General features: G+C 38.1%; 1 protein-coding gene across 1 annotated transcript in view; it reads left to right on the top strand.

Moving 5' to 3' along the window:
• The window catches only part of LOC124777135 (xaa-Pro aminopeptidase ApepP-like), a 126,569-nt gene that overhangs the window by 75,177 nt on the left and 29,065 nt on the right, over positions 1–22,327 (top strand). Inside the window, exons 9-10 of the mRNA XM_047252428.1 lie at positions 19,668–19,901; positions 19,982–20,023. Coding sequence (XP_047108384.1) covers positions 19,668–19,901; positions 19,982–20,023 — 276 coding nt within the window. The remainder of the gene's footprint in view (positions 1–19,667; positions 19,902–19,981; positions 20,024–22,327) is intronic.

Here is a 22,327-nt window from a genome sequence, read left to right as displayed (position 1 = left end):
TCTATTTATATTTGTCCACACTTAGTTATTATGTTCATTGAAGATAGTGATGACATCTTAAGAACAGAAAACGAGACGACTAAAGACAAATTCAGAGCCAGTGTACTGCGTAAGATTCACTAATGACTTACTCTATTCACAAATTCAAAAAAGGACATGAATAAGATACAAGAAATATTAAGAGGTTCTCTGAGGCAGTACAAGTCAGCCATAAATGTAAAGAAGACAAAGCTCCAAGCAGCAAATAAGAGCCGCCAAATGACTAATGCAAGTTAAACATTTGTGTTGCTTACAGTGCATTCTGCCAGAAACCGAAAGAGAGCTATGCCTACCTTTCATAGAAAAGGAAATTTGTTAATGAGCAACCATATGTATGGAAAAATGTAAGTTACAGCAGGTGAGTAAGAAAAACAATCATGTAACATTCAAATACAGTATTATTGGTGTGCTGCTTGAAACAATCATGATGACTAACTATCTAGGAGTAACATAGCAAAGCATCATGGAATTGGACAAGCACATAAGATCACTTTCAGGGAAGGCAAATGTTCAGCTTTGGTTTATTGGAGAAATTCTAGGAAAGTGTAGCTCATCTTTAAAGGAGACCATGTACAGAACAAAAATGTGACCCATTCATGAGTACTGCTGAGGTGTTTGAGATTACCATCAGGTCATATTAAAGGAAGACATCAAAGCAATTCAGAGGCATACTGCTACTTTTGTTAGTGGTAGGTTTGATTGATAAATAAGTACTACAGAAATGCTCTGTGACCTCAGATGAGAATCACTGGGCTGAAGAAGATGTTCTTTCTGTGAAATGCAGTTGAGGAAGTTTAGAGAACTGGCATTGCAACAAACACTAGAATGATTCTAGTACATCTCACAGAAGGACTTGAAGCCAAGATAGGAAAAATCAGGGCAGAAATCATATAGATGGTTGGTTTCCCTCACATCATTTGTAAGAGGAACTGGAAATCATTGGTACCCTCCATTGTGCATTGTGTGGGAGCTTATAAAATATGTATGTAGATGTAGATACAGAAGAATTTCAGCTGTGATTTCTCCCAAGAGCCTACACTAATAGTGAAAGATGGACAAGAGGCGAGAAAATATAATTTCTGTGCACTCTTATCTGCTTTATAAATACGTTTCCAGTAATCACATGACTTTTTCAGTGACGTGTCTCACTGCAATTTTTGATAAGAGCATGTCATCAAATACTCTATGAAAGCTTTTGAAGGGCCAAGGGATACTCCTACTGCTTGGGAATTTTTATTTATTTTTTTTCAGCTACATATTACAAAATGTACTACAGCTGACAGGGTACTTTGACCTCTTCTGGAACCATGCTGGATCACTCAATAATTATATACATATAATTAATATAATGTGCCAACATTCCTTTTAACATTATTTTCCCAATCAGTTTGCTGAATGTTGAGGTCAGGATAATAGATCTGCAGTTCTAGACTTTTTGTGTAAGGCTTTGAGTACAGCCAGTTTCAACTTGTCAAGTACACTATCATCAAGAACACAGTTTATTATATATAACTAATGTCATTTTGCAATAAGATTTTGGAACATATGCAGTCTTCAGACATTATGAATTACCTCAAAGAAAATGACTTATTGACAAATAACCATCACAGATACAGAAAATAGTGTTCATGTGAAACACAACTTTCTCTTTATTCTCATGAATTAATGACTGCTATTGACAGGAGGTGTAAAAACCAATTGCAAAATGATTTAGACAAGATATTTATGTGATGTGAAAAGTGTCAATTAACTCTAAATAATGAAAAGTGGGAAGTCATCCACAAGTGTACGGAAAGTAATTCACTAAATTTCAGTTACATGGTAAATCACCCAAATATAAAGGCTGTGGATTCAGCTAAATACTTAGGAATTACAATTATGAATAATATAAATTGGGATGATCACATAGATAATGTTGTGGGGAAAGTGGATCAAAGACTGTGATCTATTGGCAGAACACTTAGAAAATGCAATAGGTCTACTAAAGAGACTGTCTACACTGCACTTGTCCATCCTCTTTGGAGTATTCCTGTGTGTTGTGGGATCCTCATCAGATAGAATTGACAGAGGGCATCAAAAAAGTTCAAAGAAGATAGCTCATTTTGTATTGTTGTGAAACACAGGAGAGGGTTCCACAGATTTGAATAGTAGCATGGCAGTCATTAAAGCAAAGGCATTTTTCATTGTGACAGGATCTCCTCATGAAATTTCAGTCACAAGCTTTTTCCTCTGAATGCGAAAATATTTTGCTGGTGCCCTCCTACATAGGGAGAAGTGGCCATCATAATAAAATTAGAGAAACCAGATCTTGCACAGAAAGATTTAAATGTTAGTTTTTCCCACATGCAGTTCAATAGTGGAATGGTATAAAAATAACCTGAAGGTGCTTCGATGAACCCTCTGCCAGGAACTTAATTGTGAATTGCAGAGTAATCATTTAGATGTAAATGTAGATAAACTAGTGGTTTTACTAGCTCATATTTACATTTCTTCAACCAAAATGGAGAAATTTCATCTAATCCTGTAGATTTTTTGTTTCTGAGGCTGTCAATAAGCTTCAGAATGTGATCAGTGCATACTGCATGTTTGTGTACTTCATATATGTTCATTAGCAGACTCAAATGCATACTGTGCACCCAGTTTCATGCAGACATCACTTTCAACAGTACCTCTAAAGTAATTATTAAAAATATTGCTAACTAGAAGGGAATCAGGAATGACTCATTATTTACTGTTAATTCTGCGTCATTACTTTTAGTTTCTGTTGCATTGTTTGTAATTTTATTTACAACTGACTAGCAAGACTTTGAAATGTTATCTTAGCTTTGTGCCTGTTGGCTAATTCTTTCTGCTTTCAATATCGTGGCTTCTTTGCAGAACTTATGTTTGCACCGCAATTTACAGTCAGCAAAGTCAGACAGAGAATGAAGAGAAAGTTTTGAAACCTACACTATAGTGTAGACAGTAGATAAGATGATCTTTAAATGAGATTATTTCAGAATCAACAAATAAAATAAAAATAGCTTGGAATATAATTAGCATTGAGAGGGGCAGCAAAAAATATGCACAGAAAACAAATGAAACCAAAAGGACGAAAGTGAGTAACAAAATAGTTTCAGATAAAAAAGAAATTGCCAAAATTCTGAGTAATAACTACTAGATACTGTAGAAAACTTAAAACATTGAAGTGATAGCTAAGAAAGTCACCAGACAACAGTCACATATAACCCAAGCCACTAAACATTCTTAAGACCAGTATCTGATGAGGAAGTGGTAAAGGTTATAAAAAATTGCTTAAGAGAGAGAATTCTGCTGGACATGATGAAGTGTCAAAGTACATAATCAAGCATGTGGCAGCAGAAATAATTACACCACTATTGGATATTGTCAACTGCTCATTCTAAAATGGAGTTATTTCCTGATCAACTTCAGTTAAATAATATAATGCCTGTTCACAAAAAGGAATGAATTAAGATCCTAACTATTACAGACCAGTATCTTTATTTATTTGTTTAGCACCCATATTATTCACATTCATGATACTGGACTTGCCAAACTACAAAATAGTATAAAATATTATAACAATATTATGAAAAGGAAAGTTGCTACTCACCTTATAGCAGGGGTGCTGAGTCACAGATAGGCACAATGAAAAGATTGTCAGAAATAAGCTTTAGGCCAGCAAGGTTTTCATCAAAAATAGATGACAGACACACACTCTGCACATGGCTTCAGTTGCCAGGGGCTACAGTCATGCGTGTGTGAGTTGCATTTGTGTGTGTGTGTGTGTGTGTGTGTGTGTGTGTGTGTGTGTGTGTGTGTGTGTGTGTGTGTGTGTGTGTGTGGTGTGTGATCTATTTTTAATTGCACCTGAGTCCTGCATCAGTGAGGGTTTGGAAAAAGTAATCCAGGTTCCGGAGGTGCTCATCTAAAGTAGTGCTCAAGATGATGATGTCATCCAGATAATTGTAGCAGGACAGTACCTTCTATATTAGGTGCTCCAAAAAAGTTTGGAAGATAGCTGGGGCAAAGTGCTGCCAAAGGGGAGACAATGATATTAGAACAGCCCAATATAAGTGTTGATGACAAGGAGAGATTTTGTCACTTCATCCAATGGGACTTACAAATAGGCATCCTTGAGATTGATCTTTAAGATGAACATGTTTCCTTGTACTTTTTCCATTAACTGTTCAGGGTAAGAGAGAGGGTATGAATCCATGACAGACTGTTAATTAAAGGTGAACATAAAATATGTGCAATGGTGGAGTCACGTGTTGGATTTTCTTACTGTGACGAGGGGTGAAGGCCACTGACTGGCAGAAATGGATGTGATACCCCCCAGGTCCTATATATGTCTGAACTCTGCCCAGAATCCTCCTAAATGTCATGGGGCACCTCTCATGCTTTGAAAAATTGCAGCTGGGCAGTGTCTTTCAAACTGATGGTGGTAAAGTATTTTCCCCTACCCTGAGGGTTGTCAAAAAGCTGATGGTATTTGTCACAGAGCTTCATGATGCTGTTAAAGGGGATATGGGAGTTAATCACTACTGCATTATCAAAGATTTGGAGGCCAGAGGTGTCAAAAATATTAAGGCTAAAACTGGTAGAACGGTCATAAGGGTGAAGCACCATGACAGGAATTGCCTTATACGTAGATTGGTACTGCATCTATAGGGAAAAAGTTCCTAGGATTGTGATGCAATTACAATTGCATGTGGTGATGGCATGTTTCAGAGCTTTGAGCCATGGGGGCCCAAGCTTTCCAAATGTGGACCCATTGATCAACGTCACAGAAGCCCCAGTATCAAGCTGGAATTGTACAACCTGATTCTGAATACGCAGCCAAATGAAAAGTTTCAATGGCTCACTTATAAGCACTGAGAAACACTGGGTCAGACTGGAAACCTGGGATGAGTTCTGCCTCGTGTAAATACTGTATTAGGTCTGAACAGGCAATGCCTCATCACGAACTGAATGGTTGAGGAGTGTGGCATTGTGAATATCCATTGTCTCAGAACCTTGGGTGGCTGTGGGAACAAGCAGGACTGCAACTTCATTGAGCAAATGTCTTGGATGTGCCCAACCTTTTCCAAAACAAATATTGGCTTGGCAGAAACAAGCATCCCTATCACTGCAGGATTGCAATTTGCCACCAATATGAGACCTCAGCAGGCATGCCATAGATTGTTCATGGTGCCCAGAAGAAGCAGACATACCATTTGAAAAAGATCAGAGGGTGTGAAAAGTGGCCACCATAGGAGGCAACATTTCCAGCTCTGCAGTGTCAAACAATTCCTGCACCTGAACTATATGACTGGCATCCTCAAGAGAAGGATCCAATAGTTTGAGGACATTTTCCCACAGTCAGGAATCAGTAACATTCTGAACAATAGTGTTCTGCAGCATGGCATCTGTGTAAGACTTACTACAAAGGCATGTAAATTGGCAGGTGTGGGTCATACCACGTAACTCTTTGAGCCACTGCCAATAGGACTGGATAGGTTAGCACTTCATTTGAAAGAACCTATATGGTGCAGCAGTGACCAGCAACTTTGAGTCTAAATACTTATCAAGAGCAGCAGTGAATTCCAGAAAAGAAACAGATTCAGGCTGAGTAAGTGACAAAAGCTTAGTGCAAATTCCTGAGATACCCATGCCAACCCATGAGCATTGAAAATCAAACAAAATGTTGAAAGCCACAAAGTGTTGAAACATCTGCAGTTTGTATTCATCCCATTCCTCTGTGACAGCATCCAGCTTGCAGAATGGTGGAGCTGAATGGTGTCTGCTGCTGTCATCATCAGCATGGGTGACAAGTTGAAACAGGGCTTTTTGCAGAAGCTGTCAGACCTCCAACAGCAATGATATCTTGTCCTTCAGTTGAGTGTACTGCATTCACTGAAACTTAAGAAGTTTCTGTTGTGACAAGGTTTCCTCTTGCTGGGCAGCCACCAAGGTAAAAAAGAATAAGTGACAAGTAAGACAAACACAAGAACAAAGAGACACTCCTCCAAAACCTAAATCTAAACACCGTCCACTCTGGAAATGAACAACAGAGATTCCCCATCAGAGGTGATGAGACATACCCATGGAAAGCACGGACATGCCACCAGGGCAGAAAATGTAAAACAGTACTAGAACCAGCCTCTGTGACCACTATTTCTTGTGTCTGTGAATGTAGAAAAACAAATAACAGTATGTGTGCATAGAAAACAAGTTTATTCCACAATAAGGAAAAAGCCAATTAATGATATAGAGCAGCCACTGGGACGGATGTCAGCAGAGTCTGTGGCTGACACTGAGGTTTGAGTGCTGTGAAGCAGAATCCTTGGGGTAGTCCATTTCCAGAGTGGGATTGATATCCTGATGATCGTGATCTGAATGGTGTAGCCTCATGGTATCAGCAGTAGTGAAGCCCAAGATGAAACTGCTCTAGTGAAGGGCTGCATGCACTTATAAAGCCCCAGGCAACGTAGAAATATACCTACCATCAGTGAGTCTACTGTGGCATGGCATTGCACGATTGGTGCAGTACCGTCATGTAGCTATTTGATGTGAGTACACTGGCTGGACATTGCCATGTTACAGTGGAGGCAGCTACATGCATGAGCCATGTCTGTGCTGTCCTCATTGGTAGCTCTGCACCTGTGTGGAACAGCTGCCTGTGAGCTGTCTTACATGTGACCTGTGGTCATGCGGTGGCTGACATCATGGTGTAGGCATTGACGATACCCGAGTTAAAAGATTATGTACTGTAAATCACCATGCATTATGGAACATTATACATACATTGTGCAAGCTATTATATGTATTTACTGTGGAAGCTGTTATATGTACTGCATATATTGCTAGATTGTAATCATAATAACATGTCCTATGTTACAAGTAAATTGCTGTACAAAAGGAAATTTATGAGGCAATTAGACAATTAAAAATCACAGTCTAGCCACTGGTCTCTGAGTAAATTATCCAAGAAGAGGCCATTTAATATGTCTGCTGAGAACATGTGGTCATAATTTGTTAAAACATGATTTACTGAACTATTATGTGTGCTAACTATTCTAGTGGGTACTAGATCCAGTAGATCTTTAGCCTCATAAAATATGATACAATCTGCAAAACATTTGCTTTCCTGGCAATCATGTAAAGTGTTGATGTTCAGGTCTCTGAATATCATGAGACTTACACTTACATGACCTGACATTAACCTTCTCAAAACTCCATCAAGTGATTTCAGGAAAGTATTAAAATTTCCAGAGAGGTATCAATATATGCCTTCAAAAAAGAAAAGAAACAATATGAAATACAAATTTGAGAATTACAAATTTGAAATCATTTTCAACAGCAAACTTGTTCAAGCAGTGCACTTTTTGTATGGTGGTTATAAGCTTACCTTTTCCTCAAGTAAATGGTAACACCACTGCCTTCATTATGTGCACTATAGTAAGATGTTGCTAGATTGTGGCTCTCTAATTTGAAACAATGAATTTTATCTACTGGTTACTGATTTTCTGTGACGACTACAACACATCCAGCAGTACTGTATCAAATTATTCAAAAGTGTTTATTTTGTTTCATGTGCCTTGTACATTATGACAAAAAATGATAAGATTATTCTCATATGAATTTAAGTCTGTATGAAGCATATATGTGTGGTTAACTCATGAAAAGATTTATTTCTACATATAAATTAATTACACAGAAGTATGTGGTTTGCTTGGCATTCAGTGTCAGCAAGTCAAAAGGAGGAATAATTATATTACCAAAACCCAGAATAAAAACAATGTGGCACAGAACCATGGCACTCTAGTACAGTCTACATCACTGTACTGCGGAATGTGTATAGTAGGAGTCACTAAACAATTACCCCCACTCCCAGTGTCAGCAGTACTTCTCATTAAATTTGATATGCCATCCAGTTTCATGCCTTTCTTAAAACCCAGGGGGCATCTCCTTGGAATGGGTGTGTTCTTCTAGCTGCAGGGTTGTAGATCCTGCTGGTGTTTCCTGTGTTGCAGCATCCAATGTTCATTGAGACTCCTCTGTAGCTTGCTGTGTGGGAGAATCTTTAGTTGCTGCCTCTCCCTTCTTCATGTTTCTCAATGCCAGTTCTTTTTCTGTTGGTCGTGAATCTTGAAATGCCAGACTGATACAGTTAAGCACAGCTTTGATAGGGTAGCCTATGGATGTCATTCTTGAAATTGTTGTCACCTTGACTAATTACTGTATATGGACCTGCTTATGGCAGTTGCAGTGGTCTGTATATGGTGTCATTATGTAATGGCACACTTGAACAGGTTGCTAAATCTTCAAAGACAAACATGTGGCATCTGGTTTGTTCATGAGGCTGTACTGGATGAAACTGATGTATGTGGGATTGCAGCTTGATAACAAACTCTGGCACTGTGATGGTTTTATCTCCCATGTCATGGATGAACTCTCCAGGCAGGTGTAACAATTGGCCATACAACAGCTCTGCTACTGTGGCTTGGAGTTCATACTTGAATGCTGTTCTCAATCCTAGTAAAACAACTGATAGGCTTTCTGTCCACTTGTATTTTGTGTGACTTCAAAGGGCTGGTTTCAGTTGTTGGTGCGGGTGTTCCACCACGGTGTTTACTGTGGGATGATAAGTGGTGGTCCTTGTTCGCTTGCCACCTAAAAATGTGGCAAGGACCATAAAGAGGCGTGCCTCAAATTGACATCTTTGATCTGTCATTATTCTCAACAGTATGCTAAAATGCATAATGTATCCTCTGAAAAACTTTTTCACCACATTCTTTGCAGTGACATCTGCCATAGGTAATGCTTCTGGCCACCTTGAGTATCTGTCCACGATTTTAAGGCAGTAACTGTAGCCTTTGGACGTTGATAGTAGACCTACAATATCCATGTGGCTGTGATCAAATTGTTAGTTAGGCAGTCTAAATGTACCTAATGGTAAAATCAAACAATGCAATATCCGGATGTAATAATATTATGAAAAGCAAAGTTGCTACTCATCATATAGTGGAGATGCTGAGTCGCAGATAGGTACAACCAAAAGACTGTCACAAATAAAGCTTTTGGCCATTAAGGCCTTCATCAACAATAGATGACAGATGCACACACAAACATTCTCATGCAAATGCAGCTCACAGACATGACTGCAGTATTATGCAACTGAATCCACAGTCTTGTGAGTCTTTTAGTTGCACCTATCTGCGACTCAGCATTTCTGCTATATAATGAGTAGAAACTTTCCTTTTCATAGTGTTGTACCTAATGGTGCCCTGACATGTTGCGTGACTTTCTTCTTTTGACAGGCCATACATTGTTAGACATACAATTTACTAACAATGTTCATACTGGGCAAGATGTAACTCCATTTAACCTGCTTTATGGTTCCTCAGATTCTGGTATGTGCTAGATTGTGTATTGAACTGATTGCCTGGGTTCAAAATTGCTGCAGAACAAATGGCCGAAACTTTAGCTTGGTGACATCACAATATAACTCCATGTTCATGCCCGGTTTGTCACTCTTCATAGTTGGAAACCTGATTGTTGCCACACAATGTATGCAGCTCCTCATTTATTTATTTATTTATTTATTTATTTATTTATTTATTCTTTGCCCATGGACTCCAGCTGAAAATCCAGCTGAGAGTATTGGGTGTGTCATACAATAGCCTATTAACATCAAACTTGATTTCAATATATATATAAATGAAACAAATGATTAAACAGAAATAGTCCATAATCATACAAAGGTTTTACATGTTTCACATTATACGTACACACAAATAAAAAAACATACAGAAATGATAATTTTTACAGGTAATTTCAGTAATGATATACTTAAACACCATCTTAGTATTCACTCAAACTGTATATACATTTCTCTGTGAGATATAGTTTCAAATGATTTTTAAAACATTTTAGATCTGTTTCTTTTTTAATGATTTTGGGGAGTTTATTAAAGAACCTTTTGCCTGCTTCTTCTGGGGCAGTCATAGTCAATTTTAGATTTCTGTTTATCATGTAGTAATTTTCATTTCCTCTTGTACCGTGTTTGTGTACATCTTTATTTAGGAGGTGTTTATCACTTGACCTTACCACCATTATACTTTGGTATATATACAGTGAATATACTGTCATTATATTATAGTGTACAAAAGCTTGCCTACAGGTCTGTCTTGGTGGTATTTTTGCAATGCATCTCACTGCCCTTTTCTGAATTGTGAATATTCTTTTTAGGTAGCCAGCTTGTGCATTTCCCCATATATGAACTGAATAAGACAAATGTGGGAAGACAAGTCCATAATACATTGATCTGAGGACTTTATCACCCACAGTCTTAGCTGTTTTATGCATGATGAAGATCTGTTTGTTTATCTTTTTACACAGTGCATCTATGTGCTCCCCCCATGCCAAATGTTTGCCTATTAGAGTTCCTAGAAAATTTGTGCTGGTTACTTCTTTAATAGTCTTTCCATTTATATTGACATTTATATTATAATTTTCACTATGCTTGGTCTGAAATACTACATTCATTGTTTTAGACTGATTCATAAACAGGTTGTTTTGTGTTAAATATTTATTTGCATTTTCAATAGTCAGGAGAGCTTCCTTCTCAAGCTCCTCCTTTGTGTCAGCTGTGCAAATGATTGTTGTGTCATCAGCATACATTATAAGTTTCTGATTTATATAGCTAGGGAAGTCATTTACGTAGAGTATAAATAGTATTGGCCCAAGCACAGACCCTTGCGGCACACCGTGTTTAACTGTTTGTAATTCTGATATGTAGTTTGTTATATTTCCCCCACTAGTATGTCTGATTTCTGTGCATTGTTTCCTATTTGTAATGTATGATTTAAGTATGTCATAGCATTTTCCTCTAATTCCATACTGATATAATTTCATCATTAATTTTGAGTGGTTCACGCAATCAGATGCCTTAGATAGGTCCATAAAAATCCCACAAGTCTTCTGTTGCCTGTCAAGTAAATTAAGAATGTGCTCAATTATATCTGTTGATGCTGTTTTTGTTGACTTCCCTTCTCTGAAACCATGTTGTGATGAATGCAGTATACTGTACTTTGTTATAAAACTTACAATTCTATTCTTTATTATCATTTCATAGATTTTAGCAAATGTTGAGATCAATGATATTGGCCTGTAATTTCCTAATTCTTCCCTGTTCCCTTTCTTAAATATTGGCTTCACTTTACTTACTTTCACTGAATCTGGAAATATACCTTCTTCTATCGCAGCATTCAGCAAGTGTGTCAATGGTTTTAATATACATTCTCTGCATTCCTTTATGAGATGTGATGTGACACCATCCAGGCCAGAAGAATGTTTAATTTTAAGTTGTTTTATTAGGTTTGACACTTCTGCATCTGTTGTAGGTATGAAAACCATAGTATGATTTGTATGTGGGGGGGTTTAACAATTTACTTACTGCATTTGTTTTATTTTGACTTATTAATTCGTCTGCTACAGTAATATAATATCTGTTAAAAGTATTGGCTACTTCTAGAGGGTTTGTGTTGCTTTTCCCACTCATCAGTGGGCAGATGTCCTCTGCCCGATTTGTTACTTTTCCTCTCTCTCCATTAATGAACGACCATAAACCTTTTGAGTAGTTCTTTCCCTTATCTATAGACATCCTGATGAATGATGCTTTAGTTTTTCTGATAAAACTACAGTACTCTTTCTTTTTATTTTATACAGTGTGTTGTAGGCCTCATTATTTTTTTGTTTGGAGAGGTCGTAATACACTCTCAGATTATTTCTGGCATGGATTACTTCTCCAGTCACCCAGCTTTTCTTTTTTTTGTTGCTGTTTGACAAGCCTTTTACTAACAGGACATGTAACATCATAATAATAATTGAATAAAGAATAAAACTGGTTCCATTTGGTGTTTGCATCTTTAGCTGCATATATTGTTACCCAGTTTTCTGCCTCTAACATCTTTTTTAGCAGATTTATGTTATGTGGGTAGTTCTGTCTTCTCATCTCCCGTATCTTCTGCACTGAATCACTAGTCTTTATATTTATGTCTATCATGATTGCAAAATGGTCTGCTAATGTGGAGTTTATTACCTGTGTGTCACAATAGCATGTAGGAATATTTGTTATTACATGATCAATAATAGTTTCACTATGCTTTGTTACTCTGGTTGGTTTATCTATTTTTATTTTTAGATTGTATATGCACAATAAGTCCAGTAGGGTCTTAGTATTGTCTGTATTTTTACTCGTGTCTATGTTCAGATCTCCTATAATGATCAAATAAGCATATGTTTTTGAGAGGTGTTGGATTATATCTTCCAGCTGTTCAAAGAAGGTTTTAATTATACCATTTGGTGATTGATACAAACCTAATACACAACATAAATTCCCAGCAATTTTAGTTTCCAGTGCTGTAGCTTCAAAGCTCAATTCTATTGCATATTTTGTTATATTTATGGCTTTAGTTGATTTATAGTTAGAAAAAATGGCAACCCCACCACCTTTATAGGACGTTCTGCAAAAACTGGCTACTTTCACATAATTCTTCAAGTTGTACATTCCTATGTGATTTTCTTTTAGCCCATGTTCTGTAACTACTAGAATGTTTGGCCTATACTCCTGTAATATTACCTCTAGTTCCTCTGTTTTATTGTTTATGTATTGAACATTTTGGTGAAGTATTCTAACAGTTGGCTTTAAATGTAATAGTTCCCCTTCCTGTAATATACTAAGCACTTCACTTGCTCCCTTTGCTTCTGGTACTATGCAGTGATTTTTTTCAGTTTGTGTCATTAAATCTGGATCGTATCTTTGTCCGGTGTTTATATTCGTCTCACTATTGTCACACTGGTATTTAAGATGGACAGTTTTACTTACATCTTTTTCCATGTTCTCTTTCTGCTTACTCGGTACCATAAAAAATCCTCACTTAGTGTAGCAGGTCTCCTTGTTGCACCCATCCCATGGCATCAAATTCAATAGCTGCAGCTATGGCCTCTATTTGTAATGTTGTATACTTGATTACACCCATTGTCTCAATCTGAGAGTGTGTCAGCAGGTATATTAAGTTTGCCTTGCATATATATGATGTTGTTTGGAAACTGGCCAGTGTAGTCAATATGCCTCAGTTGTTGGCAACACCTTACTTGGCTTCACTATCAGTCCTTTTGCATACAAACATTCAAACAACTTCATCAAATGCTGCATATATTCCTCTTCAGATACATAACAAAATTCTAGATCATGCGTTATCTCGTCCATGAATCTCAGAAAAGTCTGTGCTGCATTACAGAGCCTGAATAGTATTCATGAGAACTTGAATAAACCAAATGGCATGGTGACAGCATCTTAGGAATTTCTTCACGAGCAAGTGGAATCTGATAGTATGCTCTGACCAAATCTATTGTTGAAAAAATCATTTTGCCTTGTATCCCAGCAGAGAAATCCTCAATATGCAACACAGGTTACCTTTCTGGAATGGTTCTCACATTTAATTGCCAGTAATCACCACAGGGGTCTTCAATTCAATACAGTTTATTGCTCATAACATGTAATTTTACCTGCGTGTGCATTTTCAGCTAAGTATACAGTTTTAGCAATTACTTTTTTTTAGTTTACATTATTTCTTATTACATTATATTATTGGGATTTCTGTTGGGTTGTAGCCCAAAGAAACACACTCATTTCTGTAAGAATCAGTATATTTCATACAAATGTCCACATTATAACAAATTATAAAGCGAACTGAACAAGCAAGATGGCATGAGCCGTTAGGTTCAGAGTCAAAGAACTTGTGATGGCAGAGATCTATCATTCATATTTGTCAATGCCACATGGACACCCCCCTCCCCTCCCCCATAGTGTGGAGCATGGTTTGCTGGAAGGGGGGCACGTCCAGCAGTGAAGGCAGTGAGTGTGATGGCAGTGATGTGATGGGGATTTCCATCTCTAGAGGTTGTTGCAGCAGGGCCAATGCTGGAAGGTTGACGTGGAACTCCTGTAGGTGGTGTGGGCAGATGAGGCATTGGCCCATGAGTGAGGATGTAGTGGTGTGGGGAGGGACTGTGTCCCCCATGTGGTTGTCTGGCAGCATTCGAACTGTAACCATTCCTAGGGGGGTTACCATAGCTTGGAGGAGTGTGTGATCGACCCCATGCGGGAGTGGGTGGGAGCCAGCGATCAACTGGCAAACTGGGTCCCTGGTCGGGTGGGGCGAGTTGTCTTGGAGAAGGATGAAGATGTTATCGTTGATGAGGACGGTGACATCCTCCACACATTTGGGTGGCATATTGGAGGGCAAATAGGAGTAGGGTGGGGTGGGGGAAGGGGGGGAGGGGGAATATGGCTAGATGAGAGGTCAGGGAAATGTTTGCAAAATGCGATTGGATCTGGCTTATGAAGTCGGGAAGGGGCAGGGGGGTTGTCGGGGAAGAGGGGGATTGTAACAGCTCGGAGGACAGGGTTTTCACCATAGACAAACTCACTCATGGTGCCCTCAATATCTGGTTTGCATGATGACCGTAGGCTGAGTAGTACCCATGGGAGAGCCTCAGTCCAAAGACTTGTGACACTGCAGTGCTGTCTTGAAAGTGCGAGGCCACTGTTCTACCACTCCGTTTGCTTCGGGATGGTAGGCATTTGTGCATCATTTGTTGACACCACACAGCTGGCAGAGTTGGGTGAAGAGTGCTGATTCAAACTGCCAGGCCTGGTCGGAGGTGATGGTAGTGGGGCAGCCGAAGCAGGAAATCAAGGAAGAAACAAAAGCCTTAGATACAGTTTCAGCAACTATGTTGGTGAGAGGTACAGCCTCTACCCATCGAGATAAACAATCAATGCAAGGAAGAGGTGGAACATGTGCCTGGTGACTTTGTTGCACTGGCAGGTGATGCAGTTCCATGCCCAGGTCTGACAACTGCGCTTCATGTCTTGCCACACAAACCTTTCTGACATGATAAATGTCGATGACTTAATTCCAGGATGTTGGTTGGTTGGTTGGTTTGGGGAAGGAGACCAGACAGCGTGGTCATTGGTCTCATCAGATTAGGGAAGGAAGTCGGCCGTGCCCTTTCAGAGGAACCATTCCGGCATTTGCCTGGAGTGATTTAGGGAAATCACGGAAAACCTAAATCAGGATGGCTGGACGTGGGATTGAACTGTCGTCCTCCCGAATGCGAGTCCAGTGGCTAACCACTGCGTCACCTCGCTCGGTAATTCCAGGATGTCCGAGAGAAAGTAGTGTGTCAAACACTAAACAGTGGGGCACGGTGGGGATGAGGGGTTGGAGGGTGCTGGTGGATGAGTCGCACGGTGACATCCTCTCGGATGCTGGCGAGTCTTGCTTTGGTGAAAGACAGCAAAGTGGAGGTGCTGTTGAGAAGTTGCTGTGTATCCTCATCCTGGTTCTGTAGTATGCTTCTGCAGTATGAAAACCCTTTTCATGTTAGTTTGGCATGTCCCACCCCACAGTACTATTCCATAAGAGAAGAAAGGGTACATCAATTCATAATATACAGTCCTTAGGGTTTCAGAATTAAGATGTGATAATCTTCTTAATACATATGGACTGGGTGTCATTTATACAGACATAATCAGCTTATTGCTTCCATGAAAGTTGATCATCTATGCATAAAACCAAGAATTTACTATCTGTATAGTTTTTGGTAGAATTTCATCAGTCACAAATTTTGACTGTTTGGACCACTTGGCTTAAAATGAATAGTATTAGTTTATTCTATGTTTACCTTTAGGTTGTCTCTTTCAAAGTGAGTTCTTGCCTTTTCAGTAAAGTTATGTATCTATTCAGTTAGGCTGGGCTCACTGTCTGCATAGCAGACACCAGATTTATCATCTGCATACATAGTGATCAACTGCTCATTGTAAGAGAACTAGGGAAATCATTTACATAGCATATGAATAGTCCTGAGGAACACCAAAATATGTATTTCTTGTAGCTGACCTTCTCCTCTCCAGTATTTCTCCTTTAAAGTACAGAATCTCCATGCATTGCTGTAAACCCTTTACATATGTTTCTAGCAATTGGATGAGTGTTCCAGTGACACCGCTCTTTGCAGTTTTGGATAAGAATGCATCATGATGCCAAACCGTTCTTCTTTTTGGTACCATATGAAGAGGGTCTGCCCAGCTGCTACTTGAAGAATGGCAAATACCTTGAGCTAACATGCTACAAAACTCTTTTTTGATAATTTGTAATTTATCTGTTGCTAAAAGTCAAGGGCCTGCATCAGTTGGCAGACCTGGAGTAGCAAGGATATGATGAACCATCAAGTGTTTGATAGGTGCTAACATTAATGAATGCCTTGTGATCTCTGGGAAATTTTTTAGTAGTCGTGTATATTACATGTGCCCAGCGATCACTCTGTTGTGGTGGCAGTACAATTCACCTTACCTTTTGCAGGCATGTACATTGTAGCATCACCTAATTGCTGTTGTGATAGGTCAGGTACAAGATCATAGAATGCCAGGAAGTCTGTTACTAGTATGGGGTGTGATACATCAGCCACAGTATACCGCCACTCGAAGGTACTATGCAGTCTGAAGTGGAGTAGTAAAGTGATGTGTCCATATGTCGTAATATTTGTATTATTTGCAGTATACAGGCAAGCGTCATCATGACTGTGACAAGGTAACGTGGTCTATCTGGCACTGTACTTTTGTGTTGTGTTCCTTAATAAACAAGTGTTGTGCACTGCCTGTTGACGTGGCTGTAACTGCTACTGTATCGGCATCACGATTTACTTTACAAGATAGTATACATTTATGTGCATCTTCACCAAATTTTCTGTGGTGCCAACATATGTTGTGTATCACTGACAAATGATTTCGACTCCTTGACCATTGACCTGTGTGTTACCTTTTGTGTGCTTTTTGTAATGCAGTCACTTGTACTGTAAGCTCAGCTAGAAGTCTTCTGTGCATCCACTGGTAGTCAGGATAGCCATGTATTGCATAATACATCATTACTGGCAGTATTACCTGCAAGAGTATGCAGCTGATGAAGCAGTTGTGATGGAGTTCTTTTGCCTAATCCCTCTATTTATAAATACTTTTCCAGACATTTAGCTTCAGACTGGGACAACCACATAATCAATGCCTTCTTTATGGCAGCATATCGTTTGATTTCAGGAGGTGTAGGAAGAATGTCTTGGACTTCTGTGGCAAGATCATCCCTTAATGCAGCTACCACTTAACTATATTTTGTTTCATCTGTCGTAATCTGTGCTAAGATGAACTGGCTCTCTAATTCTGTGAACCAAAGCAAGGGGTCATGCTGCCAAAAAGGTTGTTGTTTGATCGTAACCTTGCTAAAATTTCCATTACGTGAGGCTGGCTCAGTAGGCACTGGTGAGGAACTCATCTTTGTGCTGAATGAAAAACTGACATGGTTGGTGCAGGAGTAACAGTTGTAGTTTTCACATGTCACGGAATGTCAGGCCAGCATGGAACCACTGTTATGCATGATCATGTTGCACGGCACCGTTTATATGTAGTTAACTCATGAAAAGGTTTATTTCCACATTTAAATTAATTATGCAAAAGTAAATTCTTCATTTGTGTGGCCATATTGTTTGTAGCTACCTTACAATTCCGAAGGGTATTTTCATTCTGTTGTTGAACTACTAGAAAATGAGTAACTTTTTTTTCCTAACAAGAAACATTTCACTTTATCGAGGTAAAGCATCATAAGTGGCTGTGATTTCCCCATGGTTTCTCACCTACATTGGGAAATGCCATCTGTTAAGACATCTTTGCAGTTTTCCTTCTTTAGACACTGATACTCATAGCTTAATTTTTAATTTCTCTGCAGAACTATGCATTTCTCATGTTTTACACAGCAAACTTTTTGATACACCATTGTTTTCTGTCTCTGTTTATGTGGTTTGCATGATATTCCATGTCAACAAGACAAAACAAGGATTAACCATATAATCAAAAACAAAGAATAAACACAATGGGGTATAGAACCATGGAACTCTCATACAGTCTACACCACTGTACTGTGGAATGTATATAGCAGGAGTCATTACATATATATCCAGTGAATAGGACTCAGACACATTTGAGTTACATCTCTGAATACTTGTACGATGGTCTTTGTTCTAGAAAGGACTCATGGTTGTAGTCTAGGGACAATTGATCCTCTTGCTTACAAGCTTTGTTGCACAGTTCACTCAACAGGGGAACTAGCTTGGTATTTCCCTTTCTGTTTATATTCAGTCCATTGCTCATGTGTTCTTAATGGTTCATTTTACTTAGTTCTAGCAAATCTACATAGATAAACTTATCACACAACTCTTTTAGCTCATAATTGTAGAGCTGTACTTCTCTTTTTGCGTGACTATTGTGGCATTTACATGACTGTTGTGGCAGATCATGTCACAGTGGCTTGTTTGTGATGAAAATGTTTATATTCAGTTGTATTGGCTTTAAGTTTCACAACCATTGCAGGGCTGCCTTGATTTTGTTTCTATATACATGGTTGGTGCTGCTTGTAATCATCACATGGCCATCTTATTTTAGCTGACTTTCTCCACCACTGCACTATATATGTAATAGCTTATGCCATGGGCACAAAAAGTAAGAGTAGATCATCCAGAATCACATTTCAGGAATGGAATCTGCTCAAGGAAAAAAATTCTGTACAAAGTGATCTGATCCAAAAGAGTATTATGTACAAAATTAGTACATGTTGCTACAGAAGAATGCTGAAGATTAAAGTGGTAGATCACATAACTAATGAGGAAGTATTGAATAGGATTGGGGAGAAGAGAAGTTTGTGGCACAACTTGACCAGAAGAAGGGATCGGTTGGTAGGACATGTTCTGAGGCATCAAGGGATCACCAATTTAGTATTGGAGGGCAGCGTGGAGGCTAAAAATCGTAGAGGGAGACCAAGAGATGAATACACTAAGCAGATTCTGAAGGATGTAGGTTGCAGTAGGTACTGTGAGATGAAGAAGCTTGCACAGGGTAGAGTAGCATGGAGAGCTGCATCAAACCAGTCTCAGGACTGAAGACCACAACAACAACAACATAGTACATGTTTAATACATGTGTTTGCATGGCCATCTTCCACAGCAGTAGCAGTCAGCTCAAGACGGATAACCTATAGTAACAGATAGTACATGTTTGTCCAAAAACACATTTTGGATTTTAGGTTGAGAAACTGTCTACTTCTGTATCAGCCTCATTTCCTCCAACAATTTCCTCTTGTTTCAGAAGATATGATTTTTGTCTGTTGTTCATGTGCATCTGGTGAGATAGAAGTTGGGAGGGGGATGAGAAGACAGAGTTTTAGTAATAAGTATCCAGGAATTGGGACAGTAAAAAATTTGAGAGCTAAGCAGATACATCAGTTTCTGTACGTTCATGTATCCATCATAATACACTCCATCTAAGAGGTTGATGGTGACCTGTCCCAACCATTATTTTGTTTCACAAATAAGTTACTTATAGTTTTTACAGATGCAACATCTAAAGATATTTTTTTCTGTTTTGTGCAACATCTAAAGATATTTTTACTATCACATTTTTTTTTTTTTTTTTTTTTTTTTTGCAGAGTACGTGTGTAATGAGTGTTGTACTCAAATTTAAATTTTTGTTTATGTAGATGGAACAACAGATGTCACTCGCACAATGCATTATGGAGTACCAACTGAAGAGCAACGTACTATATACACTAAACTGCTCATGGGTTGCATTAATATTGCAACAACTATTTTTCCTGAAGGCAAAACTTTAAGTGAACTTGAGATTTTAATACGAGCACCTTTATACAGTCTTGGATTGAACTACGGACATGGAAGTACACATGGGATTGGCTCGTTTTTAGCTGTGCATGAAGGTCTTATAATTCTTTTAATTCAAATTCTTATTACTTGCTTAGGACATTTACATTCTTCTAACAATCAGTTTTATTTTCAGCTTTCAACACTACGTACCATGAGAACTTCTTTGGATCACAAGGTGTGTAGTCATTTGCATAAGATAATATTACAAGAAGAGAGATGGATCATACTTACAAATGGTTGACAAACTGTCCATGAAGAGATGTATTTCAGGGTGTCCAAATTATTACTGGACCCAACATTTCCTTATTAAATTTGACAATAGCAGATATGGAGCATGGAAATCACAAGCCATTTCATGTAATTGTGATGGTTTTATTAGCTGTTATGACAGCATAGACCGCTTTACAACACTGAACCCCATTTTATTTTAGTGTACATATGTTTATGGGTTACTATTCCTTCCTAATATATCTACAAGAACAATTCATAAGTCTCCAGATTCCATGAGCAAGGGAGCCTCTTGAAACAGTGTTATCTATATGTTGTGAGCATAAAAAGATGGGGGTGGTTCCAGTTTTATCAAGTAGTACTGTTGAAGCATGTTGCTTTACCAATACCATAATTCTGGACTTACTGAATGATTGTCCCCAAATGCCTTTGCTGCTGAAATTCTGTTTCCTAACAAGGGAAGAGAGAAGTCACTAATTTTACACAAGGCACTCAGAAAACGTTTTCATCACCAACATTTGTCATAAGGTATGATTCCTTCCTTATCGTAATATGTCTGCTAGATGCTGTGAGCGACAATCATTCAGCATGGTATAACTAACATTGTTCTCTCTTCCACCATGCACTCATGTTAAGAGATAACAAAATTATACTTTTAGTTGCACTTTGGAGAGAAAGTATCACAAACCTATGTTATAAAGTTGACTTAGCAGTTAAGAAATAAATGCATGAATTCTTTTTCTGATCTCAATTCAGCATTCTTGTGACTGATATTAATCATGCTCCTGAGATTCTTGATCTTGCATATTTACTGGGTGTCCCAGGAGGAATGGTCAGTATTCAAGGATATGACAGGAATGATCATTCAAAGGAAGAAAGTGTAATAAATGTGAGCTCTAAAATGCACACTTTAAGAGCTATGAGCACTTCTTTGATATTGTGGAACAAATATTTCATACTACAAACTTTTTACTTCCCATGTTTTGGGAGCTGATAGTATGGACCAAAAAAAGAAAAAAATGTCAAACAAACAAGGGCTCTAAAGTGCAAACCTTAAGAGTTATGAGGACTCATTTATCTTCACTACTGCGAAAAACATCTCTTATAGTGAGTAAGTGCTCATAGCTCTAAAGGCACATATTTTTATGTTTACTAGATAATTTTTTTCTTGTTTTGGTCCATATTACCTCCTCCCAAAATATACTATATAAAGAGCTTACAGTACGAGAGATCAGTTTGACAATACCAAAGATGAAGAATTGCTCATAGCTTTCAAGCTGTGCATTTTGCAGCCCATGTTTACTAGACTTTTTGGTTCGAATGAGCGTCCGTGTCCTATCTCTGTTGTAGGTTACCTATCTAACAGATTCCAGTGGGCAACAAAAAGCTGATTTTCATTATTTTACATAATTACTGAGGAAATTTAAAAATTGGCCATAATCTACTCGACATGATGTATAATCTTGTGTTAAAGATTTAATGCAATGAGACAAATATTACAGACAGAAACTCTGTATATGTTTTGAGATGGCTTAAGTCTCCACAAATAGACACCAAGACTGTATTCATCCAGATTTAAGAATGGAGCACTTAGCAACTTCCAACAAACTCTATACAGTAATTTCAAAACTATACAAAACTTTTTCTCACTGACACTTCACACAAAATGATAAAAAGAAAAAAAGTTTATCACTTACTATATTTTTACTGTTCATGCAGTAAGACTTCATTATCAGGTGTGACATTTTAATGTATTACTTCCTTACTACTAATTCTATTTGCAACATATTGTGCAGATAGTATGCACATATACCACTGAATGTACCCGCAAAATCATATCATTCAGGGTGAGGAGCCATGATGGTAGTTGAAGAATGCGAGAGAGATAACAAAATATTTGAAAAAAGTGATAAGACCTTTTAAGAAAGTGATTAAAATTGACAAATTATTTCCACAAAAAATATGGCATGGATGAATTATTTTCATTTTTGATATTCTCTATCAAAAGGGCCAGTTAATACCATAATAAACTTCCTCATACAAATTTATTAATGCACTGGTATGCAGGTACATTGGTAATTCGGTATTGGTAATCGTAATTCACAAACAAAATCTCCAATGCATTTTTATTTTTACAAATATTGACATTCTACACTTCAATACTGAAAAAAGATCAACAAAATATTGTTGTATTACTGTTTCTTAGGAATCTTAGAAAAAATTAAATAATCATACTAGATTTTCTTTTCTC

Source organism: Schistocerca piceifrons, chromosome 2, assembly GCF_021461385.2.
Source record: "Schistocerca piceifrons isolate TAMUIC-IGC-003096 chromosome 2, iqSchPice1.1, whole genome shotgun sequence".
NCBI lineage: Eukaryota > Metazoa > Arthropoda > Insecta > Orthoptera > Acrididae > Schistocerca > Schistocerca piceifrons.
The sequence above is the reverse complement of the archived record's forward strand: the minus strand, read 5'-3'. Positions and strand labels throughout refer to the sequence as shown.